This window comes from Silurus aristotelis (assembly GCF_946808225.1).
Source record: "Silurus aristotelis genome assembly, chromosome: 25".
Classification (NCBI taxonomy): domain Eukaryota; kingdom Metazoa; phylum Chordata; class Actinopteri; order Siluriformes; family Siluridae; genus Silurus; species Silurus aristotelis.
The window spans coordinates 11,529,283-11,547,272 of record NC_139598.1 but is presented as its reverse complement, the minus strand read 5'-3'; the positions used below and the strand labels follow the sequence as shown (position 1 = coordinate 11,547,272).

General features: G+C 39.0%; 1 protein-coding gene across 8 annotated transcripts in view; it reads left to right on the top strand.

Moving 5' to 3' along the window:
- Positions 1 to 17,990, top strand: part of vps13b (vacuolar protein sorting 13 homolog B) — a 104,756-nt gene that overhangs the window by 3,587 nt on the left and 83,179 nt on the right. For 6 of the 8 annotated variants that reach the window (XM_083529772.1, XM_083529771.1, XM_083529769.1 and 3 more), the window contains exons 3-12: positions 309 to 452; positions 4,804 to 4,906; positions 12,046 to 12,213; positions 12,665 to 12,846; positions 13,174 to 13,345; positions 13,941 to 14,200; positions 15,250 to 15,345; positions 15,479 to 15,601; positions 15,749 to 15,886; positions 16,555 to 16,642. In XM_083529772.1, coding sequence (XP_083385898.1) covers positions 309 to 452; positions 4,804 to 4,906; positions 12,046 to 12,213; positions 12,665 to 12,846; positions 13,174 to 13,345; positions 13,941 to 14,200; positions 15,250 to 15,345; positions 15,479 to 15,601; positions 15,749 to 15,886; positions 16,555 to 16,642 — 1,474 coding nt within the window. The remainder of the gene's footprint in view (positions 1 to 308; positions 453 to 4,803; positions 4,907 to 12,045; positions 12,214 to 12,664; positions 12,847 to 13,173; positions 13,346 to 13,940; positions 14,201 to 15,249; positions 15,346 to 15,478; positions 15,602 to 15,748; positions 15,887 to 16,554; positions 16,643 to 17,990) is intronic. The other 2 variants (XM_083529775.1, XM_083529770.1) reach the window with 1 other exon arrangement.

Genomic DNA, 17,990 nt, shown 5'->3' with positions numbered 1-17,990 from the left:
CCTGTTTTGTGTTTTCACTGGACTGCAGAAACCCTGACCCATCAAAAAAAATAAAAAAAAATAAATAAATCATGTGAATTGTATGGTGTTATTTTATATGCTCTAAACATTTATATATACAGCAGGGGCTTAAGTTTTTTGGCATTGGGGTTGGTCCCTCTAAAATATTAGCCTCTAACCAATCAGTATTTACCATTTACGTTTTGATAACACATTTCCTGTTTTAATGCAGTGCTCAGGCTCTTGAATGGGATTAACTTGCGACTTATAGTCAGTTTCTTGTCTGCATTTGTGTGTTTGTGGTACAGGAACTGAAGCTTCCGTTCACCTTTCTAAGCGGTCATATCCATGAATTGCGAATCCACGTACCATGGACGAAACTGAGCTCGGAACCAGTGGTTGTTACAATCAACACCATGGAGTGCATCCTGAAGCTGAAAGATGGTTCTCAGGTGGGTAATTTATGCTAAAGCACACAAATAAAGGAAACGATATTCTTTGCAAGTGAAGTTATTATTATTATTTTTATTAATAGTGTGTCTTGCCAAAGTAAACAGACATCATATTCTTTGTAACGTTTAAAGATTCCAAATTCCAAAAAAGTTAAAAGTAAATAAAAACAATGCAATTATTTGTGAATCTCATAAACCCATATTTTATTCACAATTAAACATAGAAAACATATCAATGTTAAACGTGAACAAGTGTGTTGTTTTAAGGACAAAATATGGTAACGGTGATATTCTGTATAAACTATTGCACCCCCATACCATCAGAGGGGCAGGCTTTTGAACTGAGCACTAATGATAAGCTAAATGAACTCTTTCTTCTTTAGTCTGGAGGACAGGGCATCCATGATGTCTAAAAAAAAAAAAAAAAAAAAAAAAAAATGTTTGTAACCCAGAGCAGTTTTACTTCAATCTATATTGAATGAGCTTTCGCTTACAGAAGATTGTGGATCAGGTTCACATATGGTAGAGCTTTAACCTGCATTTGTGGATGCCGTAGTGAAATGATTTCTGAAGGTGTTTTCAAACCCATGCAGTGATTCACATAGAGCTCGTGCCTGTTTTGAATGCAGTGCCACCTGAAGACCAAATATCATGTGCATCTAAGATTGATATTTGTCCTGCTAAAAGTGGCCACTGCTATCAGGGAATATATTTGCCTTGAATAGACGTACTTGGTCTGCAATGGAATTTAGGTAGGTGGTATGTGCCAATGTAGTATCCCCATGTATACCAGGACTTAAACATTGCCCTGAGCATCACACTGCTTCTGCTGTTTTGCCTTTTACCCATAGTGCATTGTATTGCCATTTCTTATGCAGGTAGGGATTTCTCCAGATTTTTGGATTTGTTCTTGATATGATTTTCTGCAGATATTATTTACTGTAATGATATAGAGTGTATAGACTGTCCTCAGTTTAAACGTTTAATAGGTTTTTTGTGTTTTAATGTGAATTTTTGTAGTTTCTGAAATACTAATAAGCCATCTAACAACACCCATGCCACTGAGATTACACTTTCCCATTTCCTATGTTTTAATGGAACATGACGTAAAACTCCTGACCTACAGACCTTTATATGCATGATTTAATGCAGTGTCTCTCAACATGTCAGTCATGACCCAAAAGTGACTAAAACACAGGATTGTTTTGAGTGGGTTTCTGATGTCTGATGTTTTTATTTTGAAAGCCATTGACATGATTAATGGGCATGTAGGTGAAGGTAACAGAGGTGATGAGGAGGTGATGGGTAGGTATGGCCTTAAGGAGAGGAATGTGGAAGGCCAGATGGTGCTAGATTTTGCTAAAAGGATGGAAATGGCAGTGGTGAATACTTATTTTAAGAAGAAGGAGGATCATAGGGTGAAGTATAAGAGTGGAGGAAGGTGCACACAGGTGGATTATGTTCTATGTAGGAGATGCAACCTGAAGGAGATTGGAGACTGTAAGGTGTTGGCGGGGGACAGTGTAGCTAGACAGCATCGGATGGTGGTCTGTAGGATGGTTTTGGAGGCGAAGAAGCAGAGGGGGAGAGTGAGGACTGAAAGAAGAATAAGATGGTGGAAACTGAAGGAGGAAGAGTGTAGTGTGAGGTTCAGGGAAGAGGTCAGACAGGGGCTCGGTGGTGGTGAAGAGGTGCTGGATGATTGGGAAACTACTGCAGGAGTGATGAGGGAGGCAGCTAGAAAGGTACTTGGTGTGACATCTGGAAATAGAAAGGAAGACAAGGAGAGGTGGTGGAATGAGGAAGTGCAGGAGAGCATAAGGAGAAAGAGGTTGGCAAAACAGAAGTGGGATCGACAGAGTGATGAGAAAAGTAGGCAGGAGTACAAGGAGATGCGGCAGCAGGTTAAGAGGGATGTGGCGAAAGCCAAGGAAAAGGCATATGAGGAGCTGTATGAGAGGTTGGACACTAAGGAAGGAGAAAAGGATTTGTACAGATTGGCCAGGCAGAGGGACCGAGCTGGGAAGGATGTGCTGCAAGTTAGAGCAGTAAAGGATGGAGAAGGAAATGTGTTGACTAGTGAGGAGAGTGTGTTGAGAAGGTGGAGGGAGTATTTTGAGCAGCTGATGAATGAGGAAAATCAGAGAAAGAGAAGGTTGGATGATGTGGAGTTGGTGAAGCAGGATGTAGATAGGATTAAGTAAGGAGGAAGTGAGAGCAGTGATTAAGAGGATGAAGAGTGGTTGGACCAGATGACATACCTGTAGAAGCATGGAGATGTTTAGGAGAGATGGCAGTGGAGATTTTAACCAGATTGTTTAACAAGAATCTGGAAGGTGAGAGGATGCCTGAGGAATGGAGAAGGAGTGTGCTGGTACCGATCTTTAAGAATAAGGGAGATGTGCAGACCGGCAGTAACTAAAGGGGAATTAAGTTGATCAGTCACACCATGAAGTTATGGGAAAGAGTAGTGGAAGCCAGGCTGAGAAAAGAGGTGACCATCTGTGAGCAACAGTATGGTTTCATGCCGAGGAAGAGCACCACAGAGGCCTTATTTGCTTTGAGAATGTTGATGGAGAAGTATAGAGAAGGTCAGAATGAGTTGCATTTGTGTATTTAGAGAAAGCGTACGACAGAGTGCCAAGAGAGGAGTTGTGGTATTGTATGAGGAAGTCTGGTGTGTCAGAGAAGTATGTGAGGGTGGTGCAGGACACGTATGAGGACAGTGTGACAGCAGTGAAGTGTGCAGTAGGAACGACAGACTGGTTCAGGGTGAAGGTTGAATTGCATCAAGAATCGGCCCTGAGCCCTTTCCTGTTTGCAGTGGTGATGGACAGGTTGAAGGACGAGGTCAGACAGGAGTCTCCCTGGACTATGATGTTTGTGGATGATATTGTGATTTGTGGTGAGAGCCACCAGGTAGGAGGAAAAGAGGAAGGCCAAGGAGGAGGTTCATGGATGTGGTGAGGGAACACATGCAGGTAGTTGGTGTGAAAAAGGCAGATGTAGAGGACAGGGTGGTATGGAGATGGATGATCTGCTGTGGCGACCCCTAATGGGAGCAGCCAAAAGAAGAAGAAGAAGATTGACATGATTACCCTGATTGAAAAGTGAGATAAGATAAGATAAGATATATCTTTATTCGTCCCACAGTGGGGAAATTTCTTTGTTACAGCAGCAAAGGAAGAAAATGTGCAAATAAATAAAAAGTAAAGACATAAGTATATACATCACAGGGTATAAATACAGAAGAAAAAGAAAAAGAGACCACCAACAAAGTAGTTACACTTTCAAACATATTGCACATAAGTAATATTGCGTGGTTTAAATTAGTGTTAATGCGCAGTTATTGCACAAAACTTTGTTATTGTTATTATTGCACAGTTGAAAACACTGATGTGGTTTTATGGTGATTATTATGGTAACAAAGTAAACTTTTACTTTAACAAAGTTTTTTTTCCCAGGAATAAATCTAGAGAAACCCCAGTATGACCCTGAAATTTAGGTACATTCATAAGATAAGATTAGATATACCTCTATTCGTTCGACAGTGGGGAAATTTCTTTCATGACAGCAAAGAATAAGTTCTCTATTGATGGGATATTAAAAGAAACGTCAAAGTTGTGAACCACAATAAATGATGTGCCAAGGACTTCCTGTGTTTTAAAAATGTATGCATAGACCTGGACTCTAGGCACATAAAGCTGTTGTTCCACTCTGAAGTTTTGGCAGTGGAGCCGTAACAGTGACCTATAAGACATATTTAACATTTAAACAAAAGAAGATGTTCTTACAAATTAAGGGCTTTTGGCAGCTGAAACTGTCCCCATGTTACTTGTGGTCCTGCTTCTGCCAGGCAGACTTTACACTTCTTTTTTCCCAACAGATACCATATCTGTTATCTTCTAAACTCTAGCACTAAACTACTTGAGTGGCCTTTATTGCTATTTATTTATGAGCTTTATTTTATAGCTCATCAGCCTCAGCTCTCCTTTTCATTCTTCCTGTGGTGTACTCACATTCCAACACAATTTGCACACACACACACACACACACACACACACACACACACACACACACACACACACACACACACACACACACACACACACACACACACACACACACACACACACACACACACACACACACTTTAGCTTTTTGACCTAAGATTTAAAGTTTATTTATACAACCTAGCAGGGGCTATAAACCTAGGAGGGGCTACTTAACATGCGCCTTAGCCCACTTTTAGTCCTGTTTCTGTACTCTCATCCAACACTCTCATCTCCCTTACTTTCCCCTGTTCCTCATATGGAACTTTTACAGGAAAATGTATGTTTTGTGTTTGTAGGATGAAAATGAGAGCAGCACATCCAGTTGGAGTGCCTCCGAGAAGAATGTGCCTAAACCTCGACGGGTCCAGCAGAGTTCCCCTGACCCTGACTTACCCCCTGGTGAGTGATGTCTCCAGGGCCAAAGTGTTGGCTCTTATCAGACACAAACAACCATCTTGTGTGTCTTTTTTCTCTCAGTGTGTTTTGTTTACTTACTTCTCTGTAGAGTTGATCAGGATTTACATCAAATAACTTTTGTTCTAACTTAAAAAAACATATTTATCTTAAATTTTTTATTCAACAGCACATTATTTGTTCAGAAACTATATTTATATTAGATTAGATTATATTAATATTATTCCATCATTTCATTTATTGCAAGTTATATTTGTATAGTCTTTCACAGAAAATGTTATAAAAATTTATTTGTGTGAAGCCTTGATTTATTAATTATTTTAACATAATGTCTAGCACAAAACCACACACCCTTGATCTGGATTTTATGCTTTTTAATCTGATATTTAGCCAGGAAATCCGTTTCATTAACAATCAAAAAAGTATAATCATTGGCAAAAACACATTCTACTGGCTGACAGAGACCAACTCTTCTCTTAACTTATTACTAACCAGTGTCAACACACAGACAAATATTTAATTTAAGTGACACCATCTGAAGGACCGTGTCAAACTCAAAAGTGTTCATTTAGCCCCATGAAGAGCCATAGAAGAGCTTGTTCAGTAGAGCAGTTAAGCGAATAAGTTTATTGTGTGTTTAGGGAGGATTTGCTTGCATGGGCTTAAATGAGATGACATCCCACCTGACACTGCGAACACACATTCCCTCACTTTGTCCCATGAGCCTATGATTTGAGAGTTGGCACTTCATCTCAGATGCACAAATATGTATATGTGTTGTGTAATGCTTGATTATGCCAGAATAAAACAACTTTGAAGTTATCACACTGGGTTTTCCTGTTTCCTGGAGAACAGAGCTCGAGTATAGCAGGATTCAAATGCCAGAAATAAGGAGATCAGAGTTCACTTGTGTACATTTTATTCCCCCAATAATGATAATGAGAGGGTACTGCTCTTTTACCAACTGAGGAATGCACTGCATCAGCTCAGCAGTAAATCTTCTGTGGTAATGGGATGGAACTGGAACTGCACTACCAGTCTCATTGTAGAGAGGACTAGGGAGGAACTGCACTCTCACATTTCTCCCTCCCCACATCAACTCATCAATCAGTGTGTGGTTAAAGGTAGTAATATTAGGATTTCTGCATTAAGACTGGGCGACTAGGCAGGTCTTACATTACAAAAACAAATACTGAAAAGTAGGGTTTTTAAAGTGGTTGTGTTTTTCACAGGTATATCAGATATTCATCCTGTAAATGTGTAACGATGTCTAAATGATACTAAAAGTGTTTTATAAAACCTCATTCACTACAAGGGATTTTGTTGACTATTCAGGACATTTCTGGTTTGGGTAGAACCAAAGGAAAGGGGATTTTTAACAGTTGCTTTTAATGGTGGGAGATGGGAGATGGGAAAAGTACAAGTTTAAGTATTCTGTCAGAAATACACATCACACCCATCAGGGATGGCAGAGAGTTTAATTTAAGAACCTGAAACTGAAATTAATTCAGTAGAAAGTAAAGCGATATGCAGGATTGATGCTGGAATGAGCATTGTGTCTAAAAAAAAAAAAGATAAAAGCTCTTTCCTTTATGACCAAGTTAAGTGGCCCTAATAAGATCGTATAGAACCCATGGGCCTTACCTGGATGTGGGTACTCCAGCGTAGAGGACTCCAATTGCAGTGACACCAATCCACTATTCTGTCCTGAGAGGCTGACCCTCAGTGCTTAACATCAATAAAACCCTAACCAATGAAGACCACAATCCAATGAGTTAGCCCAAAATGTCAATATATATACAAAGTGTATATATAATATATATACAGAGTACCGTAATTTTCGGACTATTAAGCGCACCCAAATATATGCCGCACTCACTGAATTTTACAAAGATTTTTATTTTGAACATAAATAAGCCGCACCTGTCTATAATGCCTTTTTAATGAAAGACAGTGCTGTAACATAGCTTGTATCCAAACAGTAGCCTACCAAGAAAGTCATTGTTCACTGTCTTCCTCCTTCCTTTCACAACATTTTCTCTCGAGAGTTTATCTTTTGGCATCGTCGTGCGTTTAAAAATCACCATCGGTGAAGCTTTTCTCCCGATGCCGTGCAGCTCAGAACACAGGTGAAGTGTGTTTTTTTATGCCCAGTTGTTTTCAGCGTGACGAATGATTCGCATTTTCTGTTGACAGTCCGAGTGAGCGGCAGGTCAAACGTCAGAGGAACCTCATCCATATTTATGATGTGCTGCGGCCCGATTCAGTGGGAGCACGATTTAATATAAAGAGTTTTGATTGGTTCACCTGAACCTGTTTGGCAATTTCATTGGTCTAATGTTTTGGGGCTCAGTGATCCATAAATTAGCCGCTTCATTGTTTAGGCTGCGGGGTTCAAAGCGTGGGAAAAAAATAGCGGCTTATAGTCTGGAAAATACGGTATATATAATATATACAGAGAACAGGATACACCAAAATAAATGAACTAAGGTCTGATGACACTGGAAGAAAGCAGATGAACAGAGTGCACAGAGATGGGGATATAGTCTGATAGGGAGGGTGTTGGGAGAGGTGGTCTGAGTTTTTCAATTCAATTCAATTCATTTTTATTTGTATAGCGCTTTTAACAATGAACATTGTCTTAAAGCAGCTTTACACAGATAATGCGGTGATTAAAAATGAATATGTTCTTTATGAGTAAGTTTGTCCCTGATGAGCAAGCCGGTGGCGACTGGCGACTGTGGCAAGGAAAAACTCCCCGAGATGGCATAAGGAAGAAACCTTGAGAGGAACCAGACTCAAGAGGGAACCCATCCTCATCTGGGTTACACCGAATGTCCATTTGTGGCGGGTATACAATGTTGCGGGGTGCAGTGATGATGATCAAAAGCGAAGTGTATTTCTGAGTCAGTGTAGGAGACTGTTGACATCAACTACAGTCCAATCCAGGCAGGCCTGGATGAAGTGGGAAGATCCACGGGGGGGAGAGGGGCAGGAACAGTGGTCACTGGAGCCTCAGGAGCATGTTTAACTCGACCGAGAGAGAGAGAGAGAGAGAGAGAGAGAGAGAGAGAGAGAGAGAGAGAGAGAGAGAGAGAGAGAGAGAGAGAGAGAGAGAGAGAGAGAGAGAGAGAGAGAGAGAGAGAGAGAGAGAGAGAGAGAGAGAGAGAGAGAGAGAGAGAGAGAGAAGAGGGTGACAGGAAGAGAAGGATATGGATTATTAAGTGTACCTATTGTTGCATGAGAGTTTAAGTCACTGTGCAGTTTGGACTCCGGCAAAACTCGCTATGGCAGCATAACTAAAAGGGAGAACCAGAAGGCAACACAGACATGAGGGATCTCTGGGATAAGAGACGGCCCACCACACCACCATCAACAAACCTGAGTGAACACGTGAATGTGAGGGGACGACAGCGTACAAATATCCCAGTTCACCAAACACTCTATATCAATGTTCCCTTCAGATCTGAGCCTTTACCTGAGAAAAAATCTACTGATTAAAGGCTTGACTGAATAAATATGTTTTCAACCTCGACTTGAACACTGAGACTGTGTCTGAGTCCCGAACACTGGTTGGAAGGCTGTTCCATAACTGCGGGGCTTTATAAGAGAAAGATCTGCCCCCTGCTGTAATCTTCATTATTGGAGGAACCAACAGATAGCCTGCACCTTTTGATCTAAGTAGGCGTGGAGGATCATACTGGTACAGAAGTTCACTCAGATACGGTGGTGCGAGACCATTAAGTGCTTTATATGTCAGTAGTAGAATTTTATAATCAATGCGAGATTTGATTGGGAGCCAGTGTAGACTGATTAATACTGGGGTGATGTGGTCATATTTCCTAGATCTAGTGAGGACTCTTGCTGCTGCATTCTGAACTAACTGAAGCTTATTTATGCACCTACTCGCACACCCAGACAGTAAAGCGTTACAGTAGTCTAATCTAGAAGTAACAAAAGCATGAACTAGTTTTTCTGCATCCTGTAACGACATCATATTTCTAATTTTAGCAATATTTCTAAGGTGAAAGAAGGCGATCCTGGTAATATTATTCACGTGAGCCTCAAAGGAAAGACTCGAGTCAATAATCACACCAAGGTCTTTGACAGCCGTACACGCTGAAACAGAAACACCATCCAGAGATGTTAGGTAATCGGAAAGTTTGCTTCTAGCTGCATGTGGTCCTAGTAAAAGTACTTCCGTCTTATCTGAGTTTAGCAGAATAAAGTTATCGAGCATCCACTGTCTAATGTCCTTTACACATTTTTCAACATTGTTAAGCTGATCACTCTCATCTGGCTTTGCTAAAATATACAGCTGTGTATCATCAGCATAGCAATGGAATCTATACCATGTTTATGAATAATTTCTCCAAGAGGCAGCATATATAAAGAGAAAAGCAGAGGGCCTAAGACAGATCCTTGAGGAACACCAAACTTTACCTCAGAGAGTGTGGAGAACTCACTATTAACATCAACAAACTGATAGCGATCAGTCAAATAAGACCTGAGCCAAGAGAGAGCCGTTCCCTTTATTCCAACAACGTTCTCAAGTCTAGCAAGTAGTATAGTGTGATCAATGGTGTCAAAAGCTGCACTAAGGTCGAGCAAAACAAGTATGGAGACAAAACCCTGATCAGAGGCCAATAACAGGTCATTTACCACCTTAACTAGCGCCGTCTCTGTGCTATGATGAGGCCGAAATCCTGACTGATACATTTCAAAAATTTTATTCATAAGTAGGTGTGAGCAAAACTGCTGTGCTACAACCTTTTCCAAAATTTTGGCTATGAAGGGGAGATTTGATATTGGTCTGTAGTTGGACAGCTGACATGGGTCAAGTTCAGGTTTCTTAATTAGGGGGTGGATAACTGCCAGTTTGAAGGATTTTGGTACAAAACCAGTGCTAATGGAAGAGTTTATTATTTTTAAAACAGGTTCAATTACCTCTGGAATTATCTGTTTAAAGAAACTTGTAGGCAAGGGATCGAGAATGCAGGTTGATGATTTTGATGAGGAAATTAATGAAATTAAGTCATTCTCGTGAATAGGAGTAAAACTTTGTAATTGATTGTCTGTTATAATTACACTGCTGTCTACAGGGTTACTTGTAAAATAATTTGGATTTATATTAACCGTCTGGATTTTTTGCCTGATGTTTTCAATTTTATTATAAAAAAGGCATGAAATCATTACTACCTAATGATGGTGTGCATGTGAGTGCAGTGCTTTTATTCCCTGTTAATTTTGCTACCGTGCTGAATAAAAATCTAGGATTATGCTTGTTATTTTCTATGAGGGTGGAGAAATATGCTGATCTAGCAGCACTAAGAGATTTTCTATAAATTAGGAGGCTCTCCTTCCATGCTATTTGAAATACTGTTAATTTTGTTTGACGCCATTTACGTTCCAATTTTCGAGTGGTCTGTTTTAAGGTGCGTGTATGATCATTATACCACTGTGCTAATTTTTTCTCCCTGATCATTTTGGTCTTAAGGGGAGCTACATCATCTAGGGTATAACGTAATGTTGATTCTAGGTGTTCAGTGGCCCAGTCGAGCTCTGCAGGGTCAGACGGAGATCTATCTAATATCGTAATTTCTGGAAGATTGTTAATAAAACGCACTGCTGTAGCTGACATGAAAGTACGCTTAACACGATAACGTGGTGAAGTAGTAATGCAATGACTGAGGCAAATTTTAAAAGAGATGAGATAATGGTCTGAAATAGCTTCAGACTGTGGAATTATGACTACGTTTTTTATTTTTAATCCAAATGTTAACAACAAATCGAGAGTGTGTCCACCACTATGAGTGGGTCCTATAACATTCTGATTAATTCCAACTGAATCTAGAATGGACACAACAGCTGCTCTTAAGGAGTCTTCCTGATTATCAAAATGAATGTTAAAATCACCAACAATTATTGCTTTGTCTAGAGAAGTAGCTAAATTTGTGATGAAATCTGCAAATTCTATGAGAAAATCAGAGTAGGGCCCTGGGGGTCTATAAATAATAATTAGTGGAATTGTCTGACTGGACCTGCTTTCAGACACTGAAAATTTTATGCTGGTGTAAAGAACTTCAAATGTTTTACATTTGTGTTTAGTCTTTTGTGTGACACTTAGATTATTATTATAAATAGCTGCAACTCCGCCTCCTCTGCCATTTAGACGGGGTTGGTGTATGTAACTATACCCAGGAGGATTCGCTTCATTTAATGCTAAATATTCATTTGGTTTAATCCATGTTTCTGTCAAACATATTATTTTAAACTCCTGGTCGGTAATAATTTCGTTTATATTAAGCGCTTTAGACGTGAGAGATCTAATATTTAGCAATCCTATCTTTAGATCAGAGGTGCTGGCTGTGCGTTCAGTCCTATTTAATTTTATGTTAATCAGGTTACTAAAACAGACTTTCTGAGAATTCCTATATTTTGGTTTCGCTCGGGGGACAGACACAGTCTCAATTTGGTGGATCCTGAGTGACGACTCTGTGCAGCTAGCAGACGGTTGGTTTAGCCTGTCTGTCTGCTCCCTGGCCTTGGCTCTAGACAGTCACTTGTTAACTAGTGCTGTTCTGAGACTATGACCTATACTACAAGAAATGAGAGCAGCACCTTCCCGAGTGGGATGGACACCGTCCCGCCCTAACAGGCCAGCCTTGCCCTCATAGTTCTTCTCTCCTGGTTCAAGGAGACTCTGCAGTTTTTATGCTGCAGTATACCGTGTTACCAAAATTATCTGTTAGGCCAAGCTCCCAATCAGTGTCACAAAAATAATTTCTGTAGAGGTATAGCACTTAGGATTCTGATAAAACTCTTCTAATAAAATTCAACTCGAAGTTGAATTTACTTGCTTTTTACATTTTTTTTTTAAACATGACTCATAGGTTACATGAATTGTGTGGGCATACAGGGAAGTTTAATCCACTGAGGACAAATTAACCATCATTTTAGAGTTTAGGAGTATTCGCTAATTCTTTTGTTTGTTAGTTAGTTTTTCTCTTTTTTTAAATACTGTATATTCGATGAAAGCTTTGTTTTCATCCATCCTTAGAGATCTCTGACATGTATATAAAGGATAATTTGATGTCTCCCTCCCTACCTCTCTTTCTCTGCAGGCTATGTACAGAGTCTGATCCGCCGTGTAGTAAATAACTTAAACGTTGTGATCAATAACCTAATCCTGAAGTATGTGGAGGATGACATAGTGCTCTCGGTCAACATCACGTCGGCAGAGTGTTACACAGTAGATGAGCAGTGGGAGCGGGCCTTCATGGACATCACCCGTAAGTTTTCAAATGCTACCCAGTGTAATTCCATGAAAGTGAGTTTAACTTTGATGAGTGTTACACCTCTTCTGTGCATGCTGTTAACGGAGTCCATCATCTCGCTGCTACCGATCACAAACAGGTTCCATTTTGGGGTTTTTTTTATACATAAAAAGCCGAGACAGTCATCATTTTTGTTCTGCTGATTTCAGCATAATACCAGTGGTATTTTTTTTCAAATTAGGATCAACAAAATGAAAATGAGTTTTTGAGTTATCAGTTGTTTTTGAGTTATCATTGCATTATGGATTGAATTTTTCATCTAAACCAGCAGAGCATCTTTGACCATCTCTCGTCTTCCCATATGGCTGATATGTTAGCTCCTACTTGCAGTCTTGCTGCAGTTCTTTTTGTGTTGCTCTTTCTTTATACTTCTTGATCCTTTAACCTTCTCTTCTTCTTTCTGCAGCTCCTAAACTTGTTTTGAGGAAGGTGATCAATTTTGCAGACTGCACAGTGTGTCTAGATAAGCGGAATGCCAGTGGGAAAATCGAGTTTTATCAGGATCCGTTGCTTTACAAGTGCTCCTTCCTAACCCGGCTCCATTTCACGTATCACAACATCAATTGCAAAATTCCAGCCATCATCAAAGTAAGATGCATCTCTCTTGTATTTCCCTGTCAATTTTTTCTTTCTCTTTTTTCTGTGTCCTTTTTAGAACAATCAGCATTTATTATTTGATTAAGTAACACCATTAGCTCTGAGCAGTGTGATAATTAAGCATGGATATTCATTTGTCAGATTTGGGATGCTTTTCTTTTTAAAGCTGTAACAGCCCCTTGTTTTCATTCCTCATCTATTTTCTTCTATTGGGGAAAAAAAGCACTTTTGAATGTATTATGTGTATGTGTGCATGTAGGCGTGTAGTGGGCGAAACAATTATTTTTTTTCTTTGTCCATGTGCATGTTTTTTTTTAGATGCACACAATGGTTGAGAGCCTGAAGTTGTCTCTGACGGACCAACAGCTCCCCATGTTTGTGCGGCTGCTGGAGCTTGCAGTGGCTCTGTATTATGGGGAGATAAGTGTTCAGCGAGATGGAGAGAAAGAAGAGAGTAGCTCTACAGCTGAAGTTGTGATCAATATTCCAGGTTATTGGATTAACCAAGACTATCCTCGAACCACTTTACTGTTCACACCATGTGTTTAGGAAGATTACAGTATTCACAGCATGCTAATGCTCTCTTTTAAGCCCCATTTAAATTATATGCCTGATTGTTCTAAATGTGAAGCGAGACTTGCTGGACTGATTGAGCTCTTTGTGATCAGAGAGAATATGCATTACCTGCTGACTGCTTATATACACCTCCTGCTTTTTACATATGCAGGTCATTAAAGCATGACCGCACGTCTCATATTTTACACCCTTTGTGTCAATTTCTGCTAAAGTGTACATCCATTATATCCACTTAATACCTGATGGTCAAAGCCATCGGGGATGTAGGGCTGATATATTTAAGAAAAGTGTAAAGAAAGGAAAAAGTACTGACTGCTGGAGCATTAGAAAGAGATGTTTAATTGAATTATCATAATTCTTCCTGGGATTCCTCAGTTGTAACCTAATAGTATTTTTCTATAAAGGGACAGCTTCAGTGAGATTAAACATTCCAGTATGATGTTATTCTTGCTCCCCTCTTCTTCACCCGTCTCACCACATCTCAGTTTTGTTCTCTCTCTCTCCTTCAGCAGGGGTGGCGAGTGAGGGAACGGATCCGAATACATCAGGACAATTTTCAACCCCAGATCAATACATGCAAAATGACAACGATGATCAGGGCTGGGTATCGTGGGCCTGGTCCTTTGTCCCAGCCATCATCAACACTGAGGATGAGGAAGGTTATGGTGAGATGGAGATCAACGGGAATCCCAGCCCACTACAATCTTTTATGAGGGACCCCATAGTCTCTATCGGGTTCTACTGTACCAAAGCCTCTGTTACATTTAAGGTATGAATCAAGCATAAAGCTTTTCGCTTTATGTCAGGGCTAACAAATTCATCTGGGGCTCATTTTGGGGCACATCCTGTCAAAATATGGGCAATAAAGAGGCTGCAATAAAGAGGCTGCACTAAGCGGTTAATAATTTGTGCTGTATGCTTTTTATTTTGGAAGCCTATTTATTATACTGATTCTTCTTGTCTTTAGTTTTCCTGTATACTGATCATATTTTTATTATTAACAAGCCACACAGAACAAGTTAAAATTCTAATTCTGGGGTGTTGTACAGTACTGGGTGTTCTACAGTACTGTATAGGTGTTCATTAGTTAATTATATACAACTCAGACTGGGAATTGTGTGAGGGAGGGATTTGGTTTTTAGTTGACTATTTGTCCATCTGTTTATCGTTCTGTCCATCCAAGATTATTGTAAGCATGAAATTTCATGACCAAAAGGTAGAATGAATGTTTGTAGGATTTGTATGGAATTGTGGAATCATTGAGCCCCAAATTGAAACCCCCACAAAAAAAAACAACAACTTTTCTTCCAGGCCATGCCCATGTTGGATTTATTTTGGAAATGTAATTATCTAGATTAAAGTCAACAATAACTATAAAGCTTTACAATATACTAGGGGTGTAACGGTACACATATTCGTCCCAACATTTTTCATTACAGGGCTTTTGGTTAGATGCACATGTGTACCATATGAAATCCTTTTTCGTTATTAATATTAACTGTATTAATAAAAAAAAAAAAAAAAAAAGATGAACAATTTTATGTTTTGCATTTCTTCTTTTAACTGTACCAAAATAAAACCAAACCATGACTTATAATTCGAGGAACGTACTAAATCGTGAATTTTGTGTACCGTTACACCTCTTCAATACTTTCATGTGTTTTGTGGCTCTCTGCATTTGAGCACGTGTATTTGAGGTGTCCTTGTTTGCCTGGTGATCGTACTCTCAAAATATTTTAGCTAATTATTTGCTTAAAACATTTGTTACTGTTGTGTCTGTTACTGATATGCATTCTTTCCTTTTCTTTGTTTCTGTAGCTGACAGAGAGCAGCTCTGAGAGCAGTTACTATAGCCCTCAGAAAGTGAAGTCACAAGAGATTCTGTGTGTGGAACAGGAAGGTATCACTGTGGAGGTGAAAAAAACAAACCCTTGAAATCATAATTCATATGATTCTTGAATCTACACTAATGCTGAAATTATGTATTTTATGTTCTCTACACTGAAACTAGGAGACCTTTGCAAATCTGTGCCTTCTTCTCTTTTAGGCATTGATGATGGGAGAGCAGTTTTTTGACTGTCAGATTGGGATAGTGGGCTGCAAAGCTTTATGTCTGAAAGGATTCATGGGCATGTGGGACTTTGAGAGCAAGACAGGCAGCAAAGACGAGGTGAACAGACACTACAGTGTTCATTTTACATACACATTCTGTGGGAAATAATATGTAGAAAACATGCTGTTATCATTTTTGCCGGTTGTATTAAATATCTGTGTGTGTGCATATGAATGGTCATCTTGTGGTTGTGTCCCACTGCAGGATGCTGTGTTTTTCCACTGTGGAGAGAATCTAAGCTTTAAAGGAACAACCTATTTGACCAATTCGCTCTTTGACAGCCGTAGCCCAGAGAACAACGATGTCCGTGCCGAATTCATACTTGATACCAGCCTCCACAAGGTATCACTTCATTTTCATTTTTTTATTTTCATCCTGTGCTGAGTTTTCTGTTTTATTAGGTGTAGATGCTGTAGATTTTTCCTTTTCATATTTTCACTGTTTGCTTTTCTTTTACTGTTTTAAAATACAGATTGCTGCTGTACATCTTGCTGATGTCAGGGCGTCTGTTTATTAGTACCACATATACAAGGGATACTGCACACAGTGCCACATGGTATCAAATATTTTATGAGACATTTTTACGAGTATGTGTAATTGCATCTCTTAGTAAGATGCATCTCTTTCACACTGATGAGTCCTCCATTGGAAGTGGAGGTGCTGATTTTTATTCCAGCTGTTTTATGCTCAGCAGCCAAATGTTAGATTGAGAGAGCAGAGGAGGTCTGCTTTGGGTTGTGCCAAGAGAATAACGTCATCTGCAAATAATATGGACGTTACCCTCTAGCCCCATACAGGATATCTCTACATGTTTGGCTACATATTGAAAAATGTTACAATAAAATATCTTTTTGCTTTTTAGTGCAGTTAGTGATCTGTTTTTGAAATATTTTTGCTGTTACTGCATTGTCTACTTACAGGACTTTTTGATCATGTATACTCTCATGCCTAGTGTGGCTTCCTGTTTTGTGTTTTTCTGTAATCTGAAATAAACACTGGTTTTATGGTAGGAAACCTACACCGAAGAAGCAGGACTACAGCGTTTTGGCGCCTTCTATCTAGATTATCTCTACACAATGGAGAATGAGAGTGGAAAAGGTACTGTCCCACATACTCATCTAGTGTTAACTCATCCGTTAACTTTTTATTTTTTTATTTGCTCCTGTCAAGATGATTAAGTTACAATCATTTCATCCACATTCTAACCAATGAACAATAAATTGGAAATACTGAATTATATCAAATTTCCTAGTCCACTGACTCTTCTATAAATTATATTTATAATTATTTATATATTCATAATTACCTATAATTATCCGTAATTATATGAAGTATTAACTGTTGTCAGTTTACAGTTAACCAAATAGCTGATTTCTAACAATTTTTACTAATTAAACATTTTGCTGGCAGATAAATTAGTATTTTATAAATTTATCTGGATATCTCTGTAAACAGACTGAATAATATTTTGTTTATTTTATAATAATCTCTTAGTAAGTAATAATTTATGTTTGCTTTATTGATATATTTAAAAGATATATTCAAAAGCTAAATATATATATGTTTTTTAGATGGCCTGAGATAATTATCTAATTCTAAAGTGACAGTAATGCTAATTTATAAAAGTACAGGCACTTGACACTTCCAGTGTAATGGGAATGAAAGACTTTTGTAGGAATGTGGTGTGGGGTGATGCTTGGCTCGTCCCACGCCCGACTCTGTGACTTTTGTCACTTTTACAAAAACTGAAACCTAAAACGTGGCTGTGCTCAGTGCTGACTTCATTTCTCAGTTACGCCTATGCCAAAAGGCGAGAAGCAGACAAAAAAGGCCCCCTAATCCACTAAATCCTGTCCAATTTTCTTTAGCTGGCCTCTCCAAGTCTCAAGAAATGGGCATATGTTTGATATTAGCACTAATCTGGTTTGGATCAGTGGGAAGAGGAAGTGCTGTTGCTCACTGCAGTTTTATTTTCAAGTTGTAATTTGAACTTTTTAACTTCACACTTTAGACCCAACTCATGTCTCAGGGCCTCAACTACTTGCTTCATTATAGATAGAGCAACAGGTGGAATTTGAACTTATAGCCACAGTTCGTAATAAAGAGCAGCTGTAAAAAATAAATAAATAAATAAATAAAGGACACTAGGGAATTAAGACCTGAATGAGAATACGCAACAGAGGCGTGCTGCTATATTGGTCTGACAATAAACTGTAATGAATAATTCTTGAATAATTGGTCCTATTTATTGTATGGTATGTCCTTTATGGCCACGTCCTTTACTTTGGGCTAAAATCTATTTGTCATCCAATACCATGAAAAAAACCCAAGAAAAAGACATATGGTTATTAACCTTCACAGATTAGGTAATGTGTATAAAAATGCATAATTATTTTACACGTCTGAAACAGTTCAGGTAATGTTTGTTTAGTTGTTAGTGTGACTA